Source organism: Dendronephthya gigantea, unplaced genomic scaffold (genome assembly GCF_004324835.1).
Source record: "Dendronephthya gigantea isolate DGI-Jeju-01 unplaced genomic scaffold, DenGig_1.0 000009F, whole genome shotgun sequence".
NCBI lineage: Eukaryota > Metazoa > Cnidaria > Anthozoa > Malacalcyonacea > Nephtheidae > Dendronephthya > Dendronephthya gigantea.
In genome coordinates, this window is record NW_021163019.1 from 2,281,530 (window position 1) to 2,299,194 (window position 17,665).

The window sequence follows — 17,665 nt, forward strand, 5'->3', positions numbered from 1 at the left end:
ATTTACAGTGAAGAAACTTGGTATTTACCGACATAATTATATTAATCTTAATTTATCTCCAAATAAATAATGTATATTACATAGTATTGGTTGTATTAAATACGGCGCTTTCATTATATATCTATGCATGTGTGGCTGGCTGAGTGCCCTTTGGGGGGGCTTTCTGATTCTGACCCCACCAGAATTTGAAAGATCGTGAGAGGTGTGCGCAATCGGCCTGTGGAGGTGGGTGAGAAGTGATGACAGCAGAAACAACCACATTCAGTCAGATTAACACTGGAATTGTTAGCAAAGGCCAACCACCCACCAAGACAACGATTCGCGCATCAATTGGCTATTGTGAGGACGTTTCGCAAGCTCTTCTGTTTATCACGTTCAGGGCCGTTGCGTGCTCGCATTCGCTTTAGTAGCGTGCTCAAAATTTGGCCATTCACGCGGGATGACGTCATTGCCGTAGCGCGAGTTGACACGTGACTCGTTCTGGTGTTTCGTCGTCTGAGTGTGCTCGTCCTTGGCAAGCACTTGACACGAAGCTCTCGTACTGCCGGCACCGCAATCACAGAAAAATCTAGACAGACCAAAACCCAAAATGAGCTTATTAAATCCAATCCCAATACAGCCAACATTACCCAACATAGTGATGAGGCAAACGGGTCTTGATCAGCCTGAACACGGACCTACATTGTGTTCAGAATGACAGTCGTATACCTCTTACCTATCTCTACGTACAAACTCTACATCATGTCCTTGGTGACAGGTCTTGATACAATTGACACATATTGCATAATTTTCCAATCTGCCACATGTATTACACCTAAAGTTACAAACGACGTAAATATATTTTGCCGTGGAAAAAGGGAAACAGTTGGACTGACTTTCACAATCAATGTCTATAGGGTGAGGGAAGATTCTTATAGGTATCATTCGTATATTCTCCAATAAAGTCTGCCACATTTTTCATGTTTTACCTGTAGAAGTCGTTCATAGGATAACATGAGTTCCCAGAGATTGTGTACAAACAACAGCCTGATTCCACAGCAGATTTTATGATTTCTTTGTTGTCATAGACGATATTTTCTGGGAAGATACAATGCAAAACGAAGCTTGGTTAATAAAGTGTTTACATGCATGTTTTCTAGAGGCAAGCGTAGGAACAGGACCTCAGCCATAGGAGTATATGCCTGTGTCTATTGCCAGACGATTCTACGTACAACAGGATAAATACTTTCAGTCACGTTCAATTTTTCTTTGATAATATAAACTTACTTGAGAGCTGTGGTTTCACGCCGGATGCCAAACAAATGCCGCTAAATTTGTTGTTGAAAATTTCGTTCGACTCTAAAATTCCACCTAAAAATAAACGGCGTAGAATGATACCATAGCCGTTGAGATCAATATGGTCGCAGACGCACAAGCATTAAACTTCATCAAGAAAACAATATCCTGCATTACGACAATCACAAACCTGCGTTATTAGTAATTTCGATTCCACTTGTCCCCCCTTCGAAGATTCGATTAGAACGAAGAACAGGAAAACTTGAGGTACTTATGAGAACGCCTGGATTAATTGGAAAATGTCCAGTTAATATTTTTTCAATCGTCAAAAGTATGGGTGAACTCTTTCATTGAAAGCAGTACATCATTATATTCAAATTTGCATTGATTTTGCTTTTGAAGAGAAGAAAAAAAGTTTGAATATATCACGCGAGATTTATATAATTCAGTTATTTCGAAACAAATCTGGATGGGTCCAGAAAAGGAGATGTATAGAGCTTTGTTTTATACCTGTTAATGCGTTTCTAAAAATGTCGTTGTTTTCTAGTAATCCTACAAAAAAGAAAATTAATACGGTGAATATAATCAAAAATTAATCCAGATTACTGAATTGGAGCAACTCATCAAGTAACTTATTAATCAATAATCATCTATTTGTAAATCAATCAATCGATGATCTCATCAATGGATGAATAAATCTTACCTTTACCCCCATTAAATATACATATCCCACCCTCCTGTCCATCGTGGATCTTATTTCGTCTCAATATCGGATCGCTCTCAGTTTTAATCCAAACACCAGCCATGGCATTGTCAAATATCTCGTTTTCTTCCAGTAAGCCATGACCTGGGAATTGAGAAACAAGAAAACGTCATGTGTGTGCATTCATTCAATCTATGCGAAAGGCACAGCAGCTCTTTCAATCGCACGGTACGAACAAGACGATCGCTAACTCTCGCACCTTGATTGTAAACCAAGATACCACCATTTTGACCTCCCCATATCTTATTTCGTCTGATAACAGGATTGCTTGATGTCCTTCAAACAAAAGGACAAACGCATTACTCGAATAAAAATTAGTACGAAAAATTTCGAATCTCGAAATCTCAACCTCAACCTAAGCACATGCAGTTTTTCTAAAACTGCCCAATAATCCCATGTCAGTAAATCTTAAATACAAGAGTCAAATCCTTACGATTAGGCTAGGATTAGATTTAGGATCAAGGGTCGACCCTAATCAATCGTAAACCTACTCTAAGACCTAATTCTAACCTTAATCCTAACCTTTTCTCGGGGATTACATTCGTGTATTTAGTATTTATACTGAACAATATACCTAATTCTATAATTTCACAGGCTAAGTCATTCAAACCTTATCTGTATTCCTGAGTATTTGTGATTGAATATTTCATTGTCTTCAAGAATACCGTTGCCGTTGTCGTAGAAATATACCCCAACCTTGAAAAACGTAGAATTTCATGTTACTAAAATTACACTCGAGTTAATACAATCATGCATATACAATGTCTTTTACAACTGAGGACACTTAAAAAGTAAATATAAATATTTTAACCCGTTTAAATTTTAACTCCTAAGTTTTCTCTCCACTACACATTGCTGTGTATTTTTTTTCCTGTTTTAATAGGAAAATTATTTAGTCTTATTATTTTAGTAAAATTATTGAAATGAATGTTACAATTATGTTAAAATATGGTTTGTACAATGTTTCGTATATTTATATATGCTAACGTTTCATAAAATGGCATATCGGACGTTTTAATTGCAAATTGAGGTGGGATCTTTTTTAGAAATGACCTATTTAGAAACTTCATTTTAGCAATAAATTCTGGGATATATGTGTTATAGTTAAGCAGATGTAACAAATATAAGAATATTGGTAAGTACAGTTAAAAATTTCATTCAAAAGCATATTAAATGATATAGTTGGTTTAAATCATCGTTTAACCTTAATTTCGTTTAAGTTATTTATCCAAAAATTTAAGATTTTATCCACTCGAACCAAGTGTGGTTGTCTGGAAGGTGAATTCCTGAACAGAAGAATAAGTCAAAATTTAACTAGGAATTGTTCCTTAATTGTACATCTTCTTTTGTTATGGCTATAAATATCAAGGTTATTTTTACTTCGGTTGTATCGAATTTAAGTGCGAAAATCATTGCTAACACTGGTTATTAGCAAACAAATCTTGTCTCGTACTTGTTTTCCACTGTGGATTCTGTTATTTCTCATCACTGGAGAGCTGCCTGGAGGTGGGAATGCAAGTAGAAGATGAGATTTATCACGAAAATGCATGAGAATGACGTATCTTTTGGAGTAAACTCTCGTGAGCTCTGGTAGTGCCCTAGCTTGCGTTGACTCATAGGTATAAATTTATAGTAGCATAATATGCTTTAACCAATTTACCTGTGGTCACCCAAATTCCCGCCAAAGTATTTGAATAAATCTCGTTATTTTCAATCAAACCCAGTCCTCTTTCATGCTGAAACGAAACATGATACTCTTTAGTGATTTTCCAAAGATGTGTCTTCGGACAAAAAAACCTTGAAGTACAATACTTGATTAGAAATTATTTATAAAGTAGAAATGAGCCATTTTTGGCAAGAAAAGCTTACGCTACGATGCAGAATAGTAAAGCAATCAAAAACTCACCACATATATTCCACCATGAAGTCCATGATGTATTTTGTTATGGCGAACAACAGGATTGCTTTGGGAACGAATTTGTATTCCAGCCAGAGCGTTGCCTGCAAATAATTAATTAAAACACTCAAAGTTTGGATGAATATTGAACACACTCCTTATTTAGCAGATCTATACCCAGAAACAGCAGAAAACTAACAGAAGCTAGCAATTCTGGATTTAAGACCAAAACTTACTGTGAATGTTGTTTCTTTCTATAACTCCTCGACCTTCACCAAACACATAAACCCCTGAAAAAAGACACAAGAACATATAATCCTAAAATTTGCTCCAAGAACATATAATTTTACAATCCTCCCTGAAAATAGACTTTTGCCATAGTTTCTTTCGTAGAGATTTTCAGTTGCAGTCACAACGTGAAGACATAAAGCATGCGTACTGTTAATAAATCTTTTTTAACAGTTTTTTATTCATGCAGTTATATACTGTACCTCCTTGTTGTCCACTGAAAATCTCGTTTTCTCTAAAAATGAAAGAAGATATCTCGTTACGAAGATTTAATTCGGTCATTTCAGTGCTGCTAAGCAACTCCAGGAAAAATTCCCACTTGAAGCACCAGCCACAACAAGATATATCTATACCTAATAGTCGGATTACTTCTTGATGTCACCCAAACTCCCGCGAAAGTGTTGGCATAAATTTTATTCTCTAAAAATTGGCCACGACCCTGAAGACAGCAAAAGAATGTACGTTAAGAAAAATTGTCGAAACCCCGTGTTCTGTCAACAACCCTACGCTTCATGTTCGCATTCCAGTTCATCTTTTTACCAGGCCACTTACGAGAACACAGGGGAGCTGGTAGGGGTAATGGACTTTGAATGTTAGTTCGGCTTTCTTACTAATTTACAGAAACGAAAACAGTTACCTCGTCATGAACATAAATCCCTCCTGTGAGACCATGGTGTATCTTACATCGCACTACGGTTGGGTTTCCACCTGTACGTACTTCATATCCTGCTATCCTGTTGCTGAAGACATCATTGCCATCGTAGTAGCCCTGAAATAAATCATGAAAATACGTACTCTGAGTTTACGATTGCTCGCCAGCTGATCAATATGTCACAAAGCTATGCACAGCCAAAAATGATAATTTTGATGCAAGTTGTTAAAAACAGAATTGAGCAATGTTTTGCTGCACCCTGTGAACAGTACTGTTAACAATGGTTGTTGAAGCTTGTTGAACCATCTAAAAAAGTATACCATATTGCAACTTGTTGAAACAATATTGTTCACTCCTGATGCCACAACCTGATCAATTTTTGGTCGTGAAGAACAGGGTTATAACCTTAGTGTGCTTAATAAATTGATGTAAGACTCGAGTGTGATTGATTGGTTCTCTTCTGATTGGTTCTCTACGAAATCTTAAACTGAATGAACCAAACTGAAATCTAACCAAACATGCGTAATCATTTTGACACATATTTTCCCGTTTTTACTACCCTCTGTGGTGTCATCGCTGGGTGTTACCTACCTGACCATTATCAAAGATAAAGAAGCCAACATCTCGACCATGATGTACTTTGTTGTTTCTCATGATAGGATTGGCGCCGTTTTTCACCCACACTCCAGCCAACTTATTATTGCTGATGTCGTTGCTTTCATAAATGCCCTAAGAGGAAGGTAAGTAGAAAATACGTCAGGTATATGATTGCGATTAGAACTTACTCAGTACAAATGTATAATATCACACTGTTCTACAGGCATGCAGATTTCTTCAAAGTATCGAATACCACATCGTGATCCAAACTTTCACTCATTGTAAACAAATTCCAATCGAGTAAACTAATCTAATCTAATCTACCAAACCAATTCTCATCATGTGAACTAATCTTAATCTGGTGAAATCCAATCCAAGTCTAGTGAAATGATCCTAATCCAATACCTGGCCGTTGTTGTTGATGAATATTCCAACATTCTCGGAATCTGTGATGGAACAATTGATCACTCGTGGTCTTGCCGTCTGACCATGAACATATACTGTTGAACCAGCTAAAGATATTTGATTGTTATTAAACCACAAGTTACTACAATTGCAAGCGGACAAGCCTACGGGCTGGTTTTCACAATCAGATTTTGTAATAAGTGATTTTGTAATAAAGCCACAGTTTCTCACATTTTTGTATATTTCCTCTGAAGAAACTACTACCAAGATACAAAGGTTTTGAGACTGTGATCACAAAACGTAATGACAGTATATAACCACGAAAGGGCTTAAAACTCTTGAGCATATTTTGAGTGGTCGAAAAGTTTTCAACTCCAAATTCTGATTGGTTATTGATTAATTTAATTACATTAGCTAGATACTGGTTTAGTCTGGTTAGATTTTATTACATTGGTAAAACTGTGTCGATTCGGCCAAGGTTACCACCCGGTCTCCTATAACTTACCAATTGCTTTGCTAACGACGACACATCGGTGTATAATCGTACTGCAGTCGGGGCCGACTTCAATGCAGCTGGGACGACACGACAAACTATCACCGCTGACATACTGAAAAAGAGACCGATATTGATTGAAGACAATCTCATTCATCTCGGAACGGGCCAAAGGTTGAATTTGAATTTCTTACTTTGACGTTGATATTTCGTACGTAGGACGCGCCCGATCCAGGGAGAAATTTAAGAACAGTGGCATTCGATCCTTCGAGTGTAACTTGAGGCTTCTCCTCAAAACCTTAAACATGCATGAAAATAGTTAGGAAACGAAACGTTACCAGAAAACGTTCAGTTCAGTTCCATTCAGCAGGCGGAATTGAAACCAGTTGTTTCTAGATGCACTTTGTGGTCTAACTTACCTGTCCCAATGATAGTAACTTGTTTCTTGACTACAAGCTCCTCTCTATAGATCCCAGGGTGAATAATGATTGTTCCATTCTCAGGGACGGACGTAATTGCCTCTTTGAGACTACTGTGATACTAAATATTAAAAACAAAAACTTGAAAGAAAATAGTCCCTGTTGACGATTTCAGCTAGGTTCTTTGCAGGGCTAAATATAGATATTTTACACTTTACAACATTTCACACCCAAGCAATAAATATTCTTTACAGTTGGTGTTAGATATTCCTCCATTGTGTTGCATAGGAAAAATGCCATCAAAAAGCTTCATTTTGAATTGACCAAGAACCTTTCAATGCATGCAGTTTTTATCCAGATTAAGCTGGCTGTATATTTCTGGGCATAATGATAAGAGTCTATGGTACGTACTTCAAATTTACATTATAATAGGTACCTTAAGATCTTCACATGCCTTCTGTGAATCACTGGAAACAACATGATGTGATTGATAGAAAGAAGTGAAAGCCTCACGCCATGAATCTTTCATTACATCTCCAGGTGGCATTTTTTCATACAACCCCCGAGTTTGTTCATCATTTCTGAGAATATAATCCAGTCCAAAAGTTCTTTTGTAAAGTTTTTCCCTGGAAAAAGGCACATATGAGGGGACGATAATGCATGAAGGATTAAATTTTTTCTCAAGTTATTTCTGATTTAAAAAACATTGACCTCAATTCCCTCACCATAATGTTGAGTCCTGGCAAATCTTGACAAATCTTTTGCAGACACATGCTAATCTGCAAATATCCTTTGCTAGCAAAAAGCTGAACAGATTGAGCAACACTTCATCGGGTAACCGACATTGGAAATATGGAGTTGTTGGATGACCTTTTGAGAAAAACAGTTTGAGAAATTTTCATCTACAGTGGATGAACAATTCACCATTGGTGAATTATAATCACATATGCAACAGAATAGCAGCTAGTTCATTTCAGAAATACATCATTGACACTCTGAGGAATTACAAACCCTGTATCGCATTGATATAAGGTCATTCGTCATCAAATGATTGGAGATTTCAGGTAGGTAAAATACTTAGATCCAGGTGACTGAAACTCCTGGATACCCAAGTACACAAGTAGACCTTGACTTCCACCAGCTCAGTGTGTAGCAGTGAACTACAAGCTCCCCTCCTTACATAACATGAACCTAACCCTACTCTCACCTCCAAATCATTTGCAAGTCTGCTGTGATCTCATCAGTTATCTTATAAATATTTATCTAGAGTTAACACTTGTTATCGTTGCCAAAGTACCTCAATGTGTTTGAGTGGAATTTTAAAATTATTCGTCAATAAATTACCTGTTTGTACGCTCATTCGTCGCAATCTATGGACATTGCAAGATCGCTTTGCCCTGGGTTGGCAGGAACTTGTAGACTAGGAGAAAAAATACCATACTCTGTATTAAACTCATAAAAAATGTATAAAACTTTTTTTCGAGACTCACATTAGCACGTACAACGCTGTCGTCAACGATTCCTGATCGATCAAGCTGTTCGTCGTATTTGCAAGATCTTCGAGCTTTACCACAATTATCACTTCCTACAAAGTAAAAACCCAGCATTGTTGTTGTTTCCCCTTGAACAGATCTGCAGTGTTCAAAAGCAAATTCAACTACACACAAAATGATCACAGTTTATAAAATAAATTGGGGCTCACTTTGCTCCGTAGTAAGTCTTCTTTGCAAGACACAGCGTCTGGGCGAAGTCCTAGTGGCCATTTTGATAACGTTCGTTTCCCTCCAAGACATATTCCTTAAAGTCCATGAATGAAAAACGTGGATCTTATTTTTCTTTGTGCTCATGAATGGGGTCAAAATATCAAAAAACAAAGCCTGGCTACGTTTGTATTGTTTACAAACACGCGAGCACCTGCGTAACATTTGTATTCCCCTCGTAATCGACCAATCAGCGTGCTGCAATTAGCGGCTCGCACCTATTCGAGCCAATCAGATCGCAGCTCGAAACATTCAACTTTTGTTTGTACTTTCGTCGAAAATTCATCCCGGAAATCGTAAAGCACGCTACTTCCGTTTGCAATTGATTTTGAATGGCCCATTTGAACATTTTGCAGAATATAAAAAGCGTTTTTAGCCTAATTCTGCTCGGTACCTGGAGACTGTGCGTGCTAGTTTAGTTTTATGGCGGTGCGAAAATTTTTCGCGATATTCAGTAAGGTTTGCGTGGCAAGGAAAGAGGTGGCCAAGTTTCACGCTTGCAACTTCTGCACGCTAGTCGGTCAGCTGTGTGTCGTATATATTTTGAATCCATGAGATTGGAAGTCGTAGCCTCAAAGGCGAAAATTTTTTGATAAACTTTTTGATAAGACGAGTTTTTTGATAAACTTCGTACTCAAAAGCCCAACGACTACGAGTTTTGGCTGATGGCGTAAGCAAACAACGCGCGAGAATGACGAATCTCGTACTCGTAGTCGTACTCGTAGTCACTGCTAAAGCTCGCTAATGTTTCAAAGGAGGCAATCGCATTATATGTTTCATAGCCAAAAAGATAGCGAAATTGAGGAAATACTAGGTTTTAGATATTCGAATCGGAAGAAAGAAGACGCATTATATACCCCTAAGAGGTTATAACAATGAATTAGAAATACGAGAAGTAGATTGAGAGGTACAAACAAGGCTACTGCGATAATGGACGAGGAATAGCAATAATCGAGCTTCTTTAAAATATTCAAGTCAGACAGAATTCCTATGACATCGATTGTTCAATAAAAGCCTTCATTTTTACTAATTTGAAGCTTTTCCTCCACGCTAAAGGTTCTAAGTGAAGTTTTCCCACGAAAAAGGTTCCTTTCCCACAAAGAAGTTCTTTTCCCACGAAAAACGTTCTTTTTCGCATGCAAGAAATTCTAATTGATTTTTCCCACGCTTGCTACATCTGCAAACTTTAGAACGACTTTGTTACAATTTAGAACGTTCTACAGAGCGGAATTGTTACTCTGTCCTGTTCTATAGAATAAACCTTATTTTAACAGCGTAAATGGTACTGTTTATGGAACAATTACGCTTGCGTACACATTTTTCCATCACCTTGTCCTACCTGGACCTAGCCTGAGTGCAAACATTATTCTACTGATTGTTGCCATCAGTTATTGCATTAAACTTTTAAATAATGGACACAATATAAGAGCAAAAAATACTAGTAGACACACGCATTCTTTCTGTAAATTTTTCAATGCACAATTTTCTCAAGCACGACAGCATTTTCCAGCAACATTAAATAGCCTGATATTATTACACATTCATGATAAAAGTTTAAACAAAATATAGGTTTCATTCATTTAGCTATGAAAGTTCATTGATGTTCAAATCAAATTCACTCTTTCGTAAATCTTGGTCTTGTCAGCAACATGTACATCCCAGGACCCAAAATACCAAGGCTTATTACTGATAGCAAGGCAACAGTTTGACCAATACCCTAAGAATATGAACATTTCAGCAATTTAGAGCAAACACCATCAGAATTATTTTATGATCCCTTACATATAGGCCTTAACTCGGGAAAGCAAACCCCCAATACAGAAGGTACTATAATAGAGAAATATAGGTGCAATTATTGTAAAAACCAGCAACAAACTAAATAGATTATTTATATTGTTTTATGCACTTTATAGCCCTATATAGCGTTTCTACAAATATCTCATATTTGGAATAAATACATTGGAACTATGTAATTATATTATTTGCGGTTTGCAACATCCATTTCGTCCAACAATGGTACAAAGTATGTAAACAGATTAGATATTTCATATTTTATATTCCAGTCAATCTACACTCTAAAAACCTACCGGCATCGACTGTTTTCCTTCGGCTGAAGTTGCGAAGCGGCGAAACGCCATCACAGATGTCGCACGTCTGGCTGCTCGAAACAAATACATTTTTTGTCGAATATGTTTTGCTCTGCTTTCGTGTGTTCGATTTGCACGAGACGAAATATTCACCAGACCAATATGGCGGCGACTTTAAGTGCTATACCATGACTCCTTGCGAGCTTGTACGCCGTACAAGTGTATAGTATACTATATATAGTATACTTTACACTGTTATTGTTTAGGAGATAATTAAATTGACCTCGTCATTATTCGTCTGGTATCAAAAAGCTATCCAAATTCAAATATAGAATATGCTATCGTGAGTATCGTCTCTCGTTGAAAAGGACTTTTGGTGTAATTCTCGTCGAAAATGAAACCCAGCCAATAGCAACGTTAGTTAAATAACCAATCAGAGTTTAGCATAGCACAACGTATGTAACGAACTCTGAGTACTGAGTAGCCTAAAAAGTTTTCCACCTTATAGAAATGAACAATAGCGGCTGTTTCAAAGTTTCACAGTTTTTCTTTGCCATGGAAATTTTTATCACTTTGGTCTATCTTTCCAAATGTTAATATCAGTATCAACCGTCATTCTATGTAATAATATTGGCCTCTCGACTGAAATAGCTAAAAAGCAAAACACATATTTACTTCGTCACGACATAATAAGGCAATTTTCCCTGGCGACGAAACAAACACCTCTCCAAATAAGAATGATAATTAAGCTAGGTAAATACACTCCCAATTATTAACCACAACATATACTCCAGAACTAAAAACACTGGATAAGAACTCTACTCGTTTGATGATAAACGGCAGTCCACTGTCTACAAAATATGCATACGGAGGCTAATGAAGCATTGATCTGAAGAGTGATAGACATACAGCTTGTCACAGCTTTAAAACTGTGTTGCAGACTTCGTATTCGAAACTCATCCAATTGAAAAATATCCGTTACGGTTAGTGACCACAACTCAAAACATTGAAAGATAACCAAATGCTATCTAGGGCTAACCAAGAAATTTATACGGTAGAATTTTTTTAAATCGCAAGCTTCATTTTGGTGACAAAAACAAATTCTTTATACAAATCAAACGAGGAAATTTTGGCATAACTTGGCACCATTACATATACACTGAATAAAATCTCTTTAAGTATTTTTAACATAAAAGCAATGGGGTTCTTCCAAGCATTTTGCATAATTTCTTGCATGAATTCTTAAAACTAGCATTAACAATTTGTTAACAAACATTAGCTGGTCATATAAACTGATTAGGAAACAATTCAATTAAAGCTTAACCTGGCTTGCTTTATTAACCCGCACCTAATTTGTAGTTACATTCGGATGAATTCATTCAAAGAATGCCTCGAAAATTCTCGACAATTGTAATTGGCTGGTTTGTTAGGAATTTGTCCAAAACACAAGAGAACAACTTCAATTCAAGTACCCTAGAAGTGATGATAATTTTGACATTTCCATTTAAACCTCTTTATTTACCATACCATCACTCATAAGCGTCTGTGGGAAATTTCACGGCTAAAACCTGCTGATAATGGTTTCAAAATAAACATCTTACCGGATGGAGTCCTACGGGCTTTGAGCTTTTGTCTGAAGAATATTTTGATTTTTTTTTATTTAATTTTTTACAACTGAATGAAAGGGCTTTATCATTATTCTCAGCAGATAGAAGAGGAAAAACTTTGGGAAACTTTGTAAGATATTTTCACTTTTAAATGCGGGAAATTTTGTTTATGTTTCCTTGAGGGTTTACGAGAGGAAACGTGGGATCCTATTGGTTAATCCATATGTTGCGTTACCAAATTTGGTCATGGCATTGTCCTGGGAATTAACGAGTTGGCGGAGCTAGATAGTTCGTGTGACCGATTGGGGGCGCTGTCTTTACTGTGTAATACACTAGGAGTTGTTATTAACTGAATTAAAAGACGTTAATATCTCACTAGAACCAAGGTAAGTCTCCTTAGAGTTGAGTGGTTGTATTCGCTGAGGCATATATAACTGTAACAATGAGACGAAAAATGTATGAAATTGCTACTTTAATTTGCTTTCTGTATTGCTATATCAAGCGATATTACAGAAACGATACTTGTCACATACGAGGGGAGACATTGTTCAGGGTCATTTCAACCGCACGTCGTTGCGTACATCTCAGTAATGTAACTGGAGCACGATTTATAAGAATGTACGAGTAATTTAAACGAAGGCCTTTTGAACGTAGTTCGGCCGAGTATACTTGTACCTGCCTAGTTGATGAATCATGAATGACTGCAAACGTCGAACAATTCTAACGTTTTCTAGCTTAACTTCACTTAATCAGCGAGCTAGACTCACGTCACAAGTTGCACAAATGTATATGTGTAGGGAATAACGATATAAATTAAAGCGTGTACATTGTTTATTTCTTTCAAACGATTCATAGTCGATGTTAGCGTCGCTGGTTTAATATATTCATGAGATTAATCAAATACCTGCTCGCTTGAGGTATTTGAATGGCTCCTAGTGGCTGTGGATTATCAAGAGACAATATTTCGCATGGGACAGTCCTTGCATTACGAGGAAAGTCACGGAGAGCTACAAGCTCTAATGTTCCAAGCGAAATACCTTGCCTATTACTGAAAACCTTCACAGCCGCTGTTTATTTGCTGACATACGATAGTCTCTGCCTGGTTGGGTCTTCATCCGCCTACGCTATTGTTTGCTCGAACAGTTTGTACGCATTTATAATGAAGCTTTAATGACGGCTTCAAATTTTTCTCTTGCGTTTAATATCCATCGTCGATATAAAGAATGCGAGCGTTTTTTATGAACGTGTTCTGTGTTCATTCATTGAACCATCCATATTATGCCAATCGTACGATTCCCACCTGCTCTTGGATATAAACTTATTCAGATGCCCAGTTCTCCTTGTGAGAACAAGCGCAGACATTGATATTACAACACTAAGATATCCTTCCGCAATAATTTTGAGATTTCGAGTGTTCACTCGTGTTGCTAGGTGTAGACCACAGTGGTAGGCCTTGTAGTGTACTTTTATTACTTTCTCATCAACCGCCATGGTTTTCTCCGTAAATTCATTCCATTTGAATGGTCACTTCTAGTTTTTTCTTTACCAAAACGGAAAGGCCTCGAGCAAGCCTCCGTTAATCCTTTTTAGCAACACTTAGGAACCCTGATAGATATCTAGTAACGGCCTAATTTCAACTAGGAAATGGTTAGATTCAAACCAAATTATTTCAGTATCCTGCTATAGGAATCAGTGTACAATTAAGTACATCGTTAGTAGAACATAACGTCTCGTAATTGATAATCTAGTATTAATCACATAATTGATAGTTCAGCTGTGGAAATATTGGGTACCACACCCTAGTATGCAATATCACTGATATTAAATATCTAAGGGGGAACGGTCTATCATGCCAAATACTTTAACTCCACGGGTACTTCATGCACGTACAAAGCCTACTGCTTTTGAGAGGCATTTGACCAGACGCTCAGCTTCTGAATAAGATTTAGACATTGTCCATTCTTTTTTGATGTAGCTTTTCTTCCAAGATGCCTTTGGTCGTTGATCCAGCGTTTCGTAGTGTGAAGGATAAGCCAGATGGAATTTGTATTTGGAGAATTGAGGTGGGTAGAGAACGACGGTCAGTCACACGAAGAAGAAAAAAATTCCTCAAACAGCCAACAAGGGCTGGCTTGCGTATAAAAATGTGGTTAACTCAGAAAGGAATGTAAAAGTTGTAGAAAAAACTGCAGCTGTTTAAACTTTCATTGCCCTAAAGGAAGTTTCACTCAGTTTATTTTCAGAAGACAAGCCAGCTGTATGTAAATACGAAGCAGATGGCAACATGATATTATATTAAGTGTCTTCAATCTGCATCCAAAAATAATCTTCTTCTAATTGGTGGCAACAATTTTTAGCGAATGCGTTATCTGAACGTATTATTTTTAACAGAAAATGCAAGTCGTTCCTCTTGACAAGAAGAACTATGGCCATTTCCATTCCGGAGATTCATATATTTTACTTTACGTAAGTTCTATCCAAACTAACTCCACCGAACGAATCTTGAAGAAGTACTGTACTGTACAGTGCTTATTGTTTTTATACTGTTTAGTTTCATGAAATATCTTTAGTACCTGATCATTCTCTTATTTCTTCCGCTTAGAAAAACAAAAGATCTGGTGAAGAAAATGTTCATTTTTGGCTAGGAAAAGAAACATCACGGGTATGAAGAAAATATATTCACTCCACGTTTCTGTACGAGTTTGAATGATGAAGCACAGTATCTTACTTCCCACCAGTAACATTGTCTATGACAGAAAGAAGAAACAATTGGTGTTATTTACAATTTCACAGGATGAAGCTGGCACAGCAGCAATCAAATCTGTAGAGCTTGATGATTGTCTTGGTGGGGCTCCCGTCCAATACAGAGAGGTATGGTATTAACGTTTTTGTGTACTTTCGTGTCCATCATTTAACTACAAGTAGGTAACATGTCAACTAATAACTCGTTTGCATAAACGTGCGTAGGTACAGGAGCACGAAAGCAAGAAATTCTTGTCCTATTTCAAGTCTGGTATTCAGTACATGGAGGGTGGAGTAGCAACAGGCTTCAAGAAAGTGGAAAAAGAAAACATTCAAAGATTACTGCAAGTGAAAGGCGGTTTCAATCCAAGAGTTTTTACAGTTTAGTATTGAGAACATTGTTAAACACTCCTCATTCATCGCCCGTTTTAATTTTGACAAGCTAGTTTTTCTCATCTGATAATATGTGATATATTCTTTTCAGGTACCATTTGCAGCTTCGTCCATGAACGATGGAGATTGTTTCATCCTGGATATTGGAGCTGAAATGATCATGTGGGCTGGAAAGCAAGCGAGCCGTCGCGAGAGAATTAAGGTGACTTTTAACAATGACTTCTTCTTGAAAATGCTCTTGTCCGACCTTTTCGAAGTTTTCTAAACTCTGGCTATACCTTTGCTACTTTGCAGGCTGCTGAAGTTATGAGACAAATCAGAGATGACGAACGAGCGGGAAGAGGCTCGCTTTTCTTTGTTGGTAAGATTGCAATACTATATTTGACTCCACGAGAAAAAGTTATTCGTTTACGTACATGTTCCAGTCAGCATATACCGTTCCTTGACGAGCAGTGTAGCGTTTTCTTTTGTGTGTGGAAACGTTCAGTTTCTCACTATAAATCTGTTCATGAGAGGTAAAATATACCGCCTCTCAGTTCATTACCTTTGAAGCATAGGAAGGGTTCCTTTAGTACAGTTCGTTTAGTACAGTGTAAAAGTGGAGAGCCAAGAGCTCTGTATCAAAGCCAAGGTTACATCGAGTAGCTTCACCAGTATTAGTAAAACAAGATATTTGATTCGATAAATCTGTCCATATACTCTACTTCCATAAAGCGATTTCTAATGATGTATCTTAAACTGAAATCTTCTTCACACTAGAATCTGGTGAAGACTCGCCAACTGCACACAAGTTCTTTGAAATAGTTGGTAACCCTGGTGACGTGAAAGATGCGAAGGAAGGGGGATCGGATAAAGCTGCAGAGGTTGCGTCTGTTGGTCTGTACAGGTAAAAACAACGACATTTTGTTTTTAGCGGGAACGATGAGAACTCAGAGGAACATGGATGGAATCCATTCAAAAAACGTCCAACACTTAGTTTAGCGTGTATACCGCATAATGAATAGCTAGGATAGTTTTACTAGGCCAGATCATTAGCTCTGCTATCATGATAAGCAGGATGGGCTTTATTAGGTATAAAATTGTACAAATTCGACCCGCTTTTTTCGATATACATGTGGCATAGTTGACTGAGATGAGTTCGGTTAAAGACTATATGAATTGAGTGGTATTAAGTAGTATATATTTAACGTCTTTCCAATTAAAGGGTAACAGATTTCAGTGGCGATGGCAAAGTAGTTATGTCTAAAGTCTCCAATGCTCCACTGGAACAGAAAATGTTGGACACAAAGGTAAAGACTAAAGAAAGCTTTACATCCCGTTAACACGACTTCGTGTGAATATATATCAAACGGTACAAATATTTTGGATACTGTCTTCAATCCCCACGTAACAACATGACTGCACTAATTCTTCAGGATTGTTTCATCGTTGACACTGGAGCAAGTGGTGTGTTTGTTTGGGTTGGAAAGCAGGCAACTCGTGATGAAAGAGCGAGCTCAATGGTAAAGGCAGAGGGGTTCCTTGCTGCGAAGGGACACGCTGATTGGACTCCGGTCACACGTGTTATTGAGGGTGCCGAGACTCCGTTGTTTAAATCAGCGTTCGCAAAATGGAACTACAATGTAGCAAAGAACCTTCCCAGTCCAAGTGGGACAAGTGGTAAGTGCTCCTGTAGTTTTACACATGAAAAATCTTAGCTAAGATCTCATGGAAAACAGAGGTCATTATTCTTGAAGTGTCAATGGAATCATTTCTCGCAATGTGAAAGACCGATCACTGCTGGATGATAGGACCATAAATGGCTTGCACTTGCATACTTGTGAAGATCAAATTGACCCTGTATGACCTGCGCTATCCACTTGCGATGCTTATCAAACACAAACTGTACTAAATGCGATTAATACCTGTGTTTTACCCAGGCCGTGTTGCCAGCAAGGAAGTGAAGACGTTTGATGTGAAATCTATGCACACAAGTCACCGCGAGGAGCAACACATGCCGGACGATGCCCGCGGAAGCGTGCAAATATGGAGGGTTGAAGATTACGAATTGGTTGACTGGCCTAAAAGCAGATATGGTATATTCTTTCAAGGAGACAGTTATGTCGTTTTGTATACATACGGCAAGCAAAACGATAAATTCATTATCTACTATTGGCTGGTAAGTCAATCTCTTTTATGGAGTAAGATACTTGGGTGTGGGTTGGGTTTGGTTCTGGGTTGGGTTTGGTTCTGGGTTGGAGCCGAGTGAGGAACTGCACGGGGGGAGATTGATCAAACACCCCAAGTT

The 17,665-nt window shown here is 37.6% G+C and overlaps 2 protein-coding genes across 3 annotated transcripts in view; one reads left to right on the forward strand and one right to left on the reverse strand.

Moving 5' to 3' along the window:
• The window catches only part of LOC114517485 (F-box only protein 11-like), a 24,131-nt gene continuing 6,466 nt past the window's right edge, over nucleotides 1-17,665 (reverse strand). The window contains exons 2-27 of one of the 2 annotated variants that reach the window (XM_028537224.1): nucleotides 8,492-8,586; nucleotides 8,280-8,374; nucleotides 8,134-8,209; nucleotides 7,515-7,659; nucleotides 7,226-7,415; nucleotides 6,790-6,910; nucleotides 6,565-6,668; nucleotides 6,383-6,485; nucleotides 5,878-5,984; nucleotides 5,467-5,604; nucleotides 4,861-4,992; nucleotides 4,577-4,662; nucleotides 4,427-4,458; nucleotides 4,172-4,225; nucleotides 3,945-4,039; nucleotides 3,699-3,774; nucleotides 3,492-3,538; nucleotides 2,649-2,734; nucleotides 2,238-2,314; nucleotides 1,979-2,122; nucleotides 1,786-1,827; nucleotides 1,466-1,558; nucleotides 1,267-1,350; nucleotides 969-1,077; nucleotides 716-814; nucleotides 1-568 (exon numbers count right to left, since the gene is read on the reverse strand). In XM_028537224.1, coding sequence (XP_028393025.1) covers nucleotides 376-568; nucleotides 716-814; nucleotides 969-1,077; nucleotides 1,267-1,350; nucleotides 1,466-1,558; nucleotides 1,786-1,827; nucleotides 1,979-2,122; nucleotides 2,238-2,314; nucleotides 2,649-2,734; nucleotides 3,492-3,538; nucleotides 3,699-3,774; nucleotides 3,945-4,039; nucleotides 4,172-4,225; nucleotides 4,427-4,458; nucleotides 4,577-4,662; nucleotides 4,861-4,992; nucleotides 5,467-5,604; nucleotides 5,878-5,984; nucleotides 6,383-6,485; nucleotides 6,565-6,668; nucleotides 6,790-6,910; nucleotides 7,226-7,415; nucleotides 7,515-7,659; nucleotides 8,134-8,209; nucleotides 8,280-8,374; nucleotides 8,492-8,582 — 2,619 coding nt within the window. In that variant the 5' untranslated portion in view covers nucleotides 8,583-8,586 and the 3' untranslated portion in view covers nucleotides 1-375. Of the gene's footprint in view, nucleotides 569-715; nucleotides 815-968; nucleotides 1,078-1,266; nucleotides 1,351-1,465; nucleotides 1,559-1,785; nucleotides 1,828-1,978; nucleotides 2,123-2,237; nucleotides 2,315-2,648; nucleotides 2,735-3,491; nucleotides 3,539-3,698; nucleotides 3,775-3,944; nucleotides 4,040-4,171; nucleotides 4,226-4,426; nucleotides 4,459-4,576; nucleotides 4,663-4,860; nucleotides 4,993-5,466; nucleotides 5,605-5,877; nucleotides 5,985-6,382; nucleotides 6,486-6,564; nucleotides 6,669-6,789; nucleotides 6,911-7,225; nucleotides 7,416-7,514; nucleotides 7,660-8,133; nucleotides 8,210-8,279; nucleotides 8,375-8,491; nucleotides 8,752-17,665 lie in introns of those variants that run through there. The other variant, XM_028537223.1, reaches the window with a different exon arrangement.
• The window catches only part of LOC114517486 (villin-1-like), a 7,674-nt gene continuing 2,464 nt past the window's right edge, over nucleotides 12,456-17,665 (forward strand). The window contains exons 1-12 of the mRNA XM_028537225.1: nucleotides 12,456-12,629; nucleotides 14,219-14,306; nucleotides 14,635-14,709; nucleotides 14,846-14,905; nucleotides 15,037-15,114; nucleotides 15,211-15,366; nucleotides 15,470-15,580; nucleotides 15,673-15,739; nucleotides 16,138-16,264; nucleotides 16,583-16,667; nucleotides 16,794-17,037; nucleotides 17,298-17,536. Coding sequence (XP_028393026.1) covers nucleotides 14,232-14,306; nucleotides 14,635-14,709; nucleotides 14,846-14,905; nucleotides 15,037-15,114; nucleotides 15,211-15,366; nucleotides 15,470-15,580; nucleotides 15,673-15,739; nucleotides 16,138-16,264; nucleotides 16,583-16,667; nucleotides 16,794-17,037; nucleotides 17,298-17,536 — 1,317 coding nt within the window. The 5' untranslated portion in view covers nucleotides 12,456-12,629; nucleotides 14,219-14,231. The remainder of the gene's footprint in view (nucleotides 12,630-14,218; nucleotides 14,307-14,634; nucleotides 14,710-14,845; nucleotides 14,906-15,036; nucleotides 15,115-15,210; nucleotides 15,367-15,469; nucleotides 15,581-15,672; nucleotides 15,740-16,137; nucleotides 16,265-16,582; nucleotides 16,668-16,793; nucleotides 17,038-17,297; nucleotides 17,537-17,665) is intronic.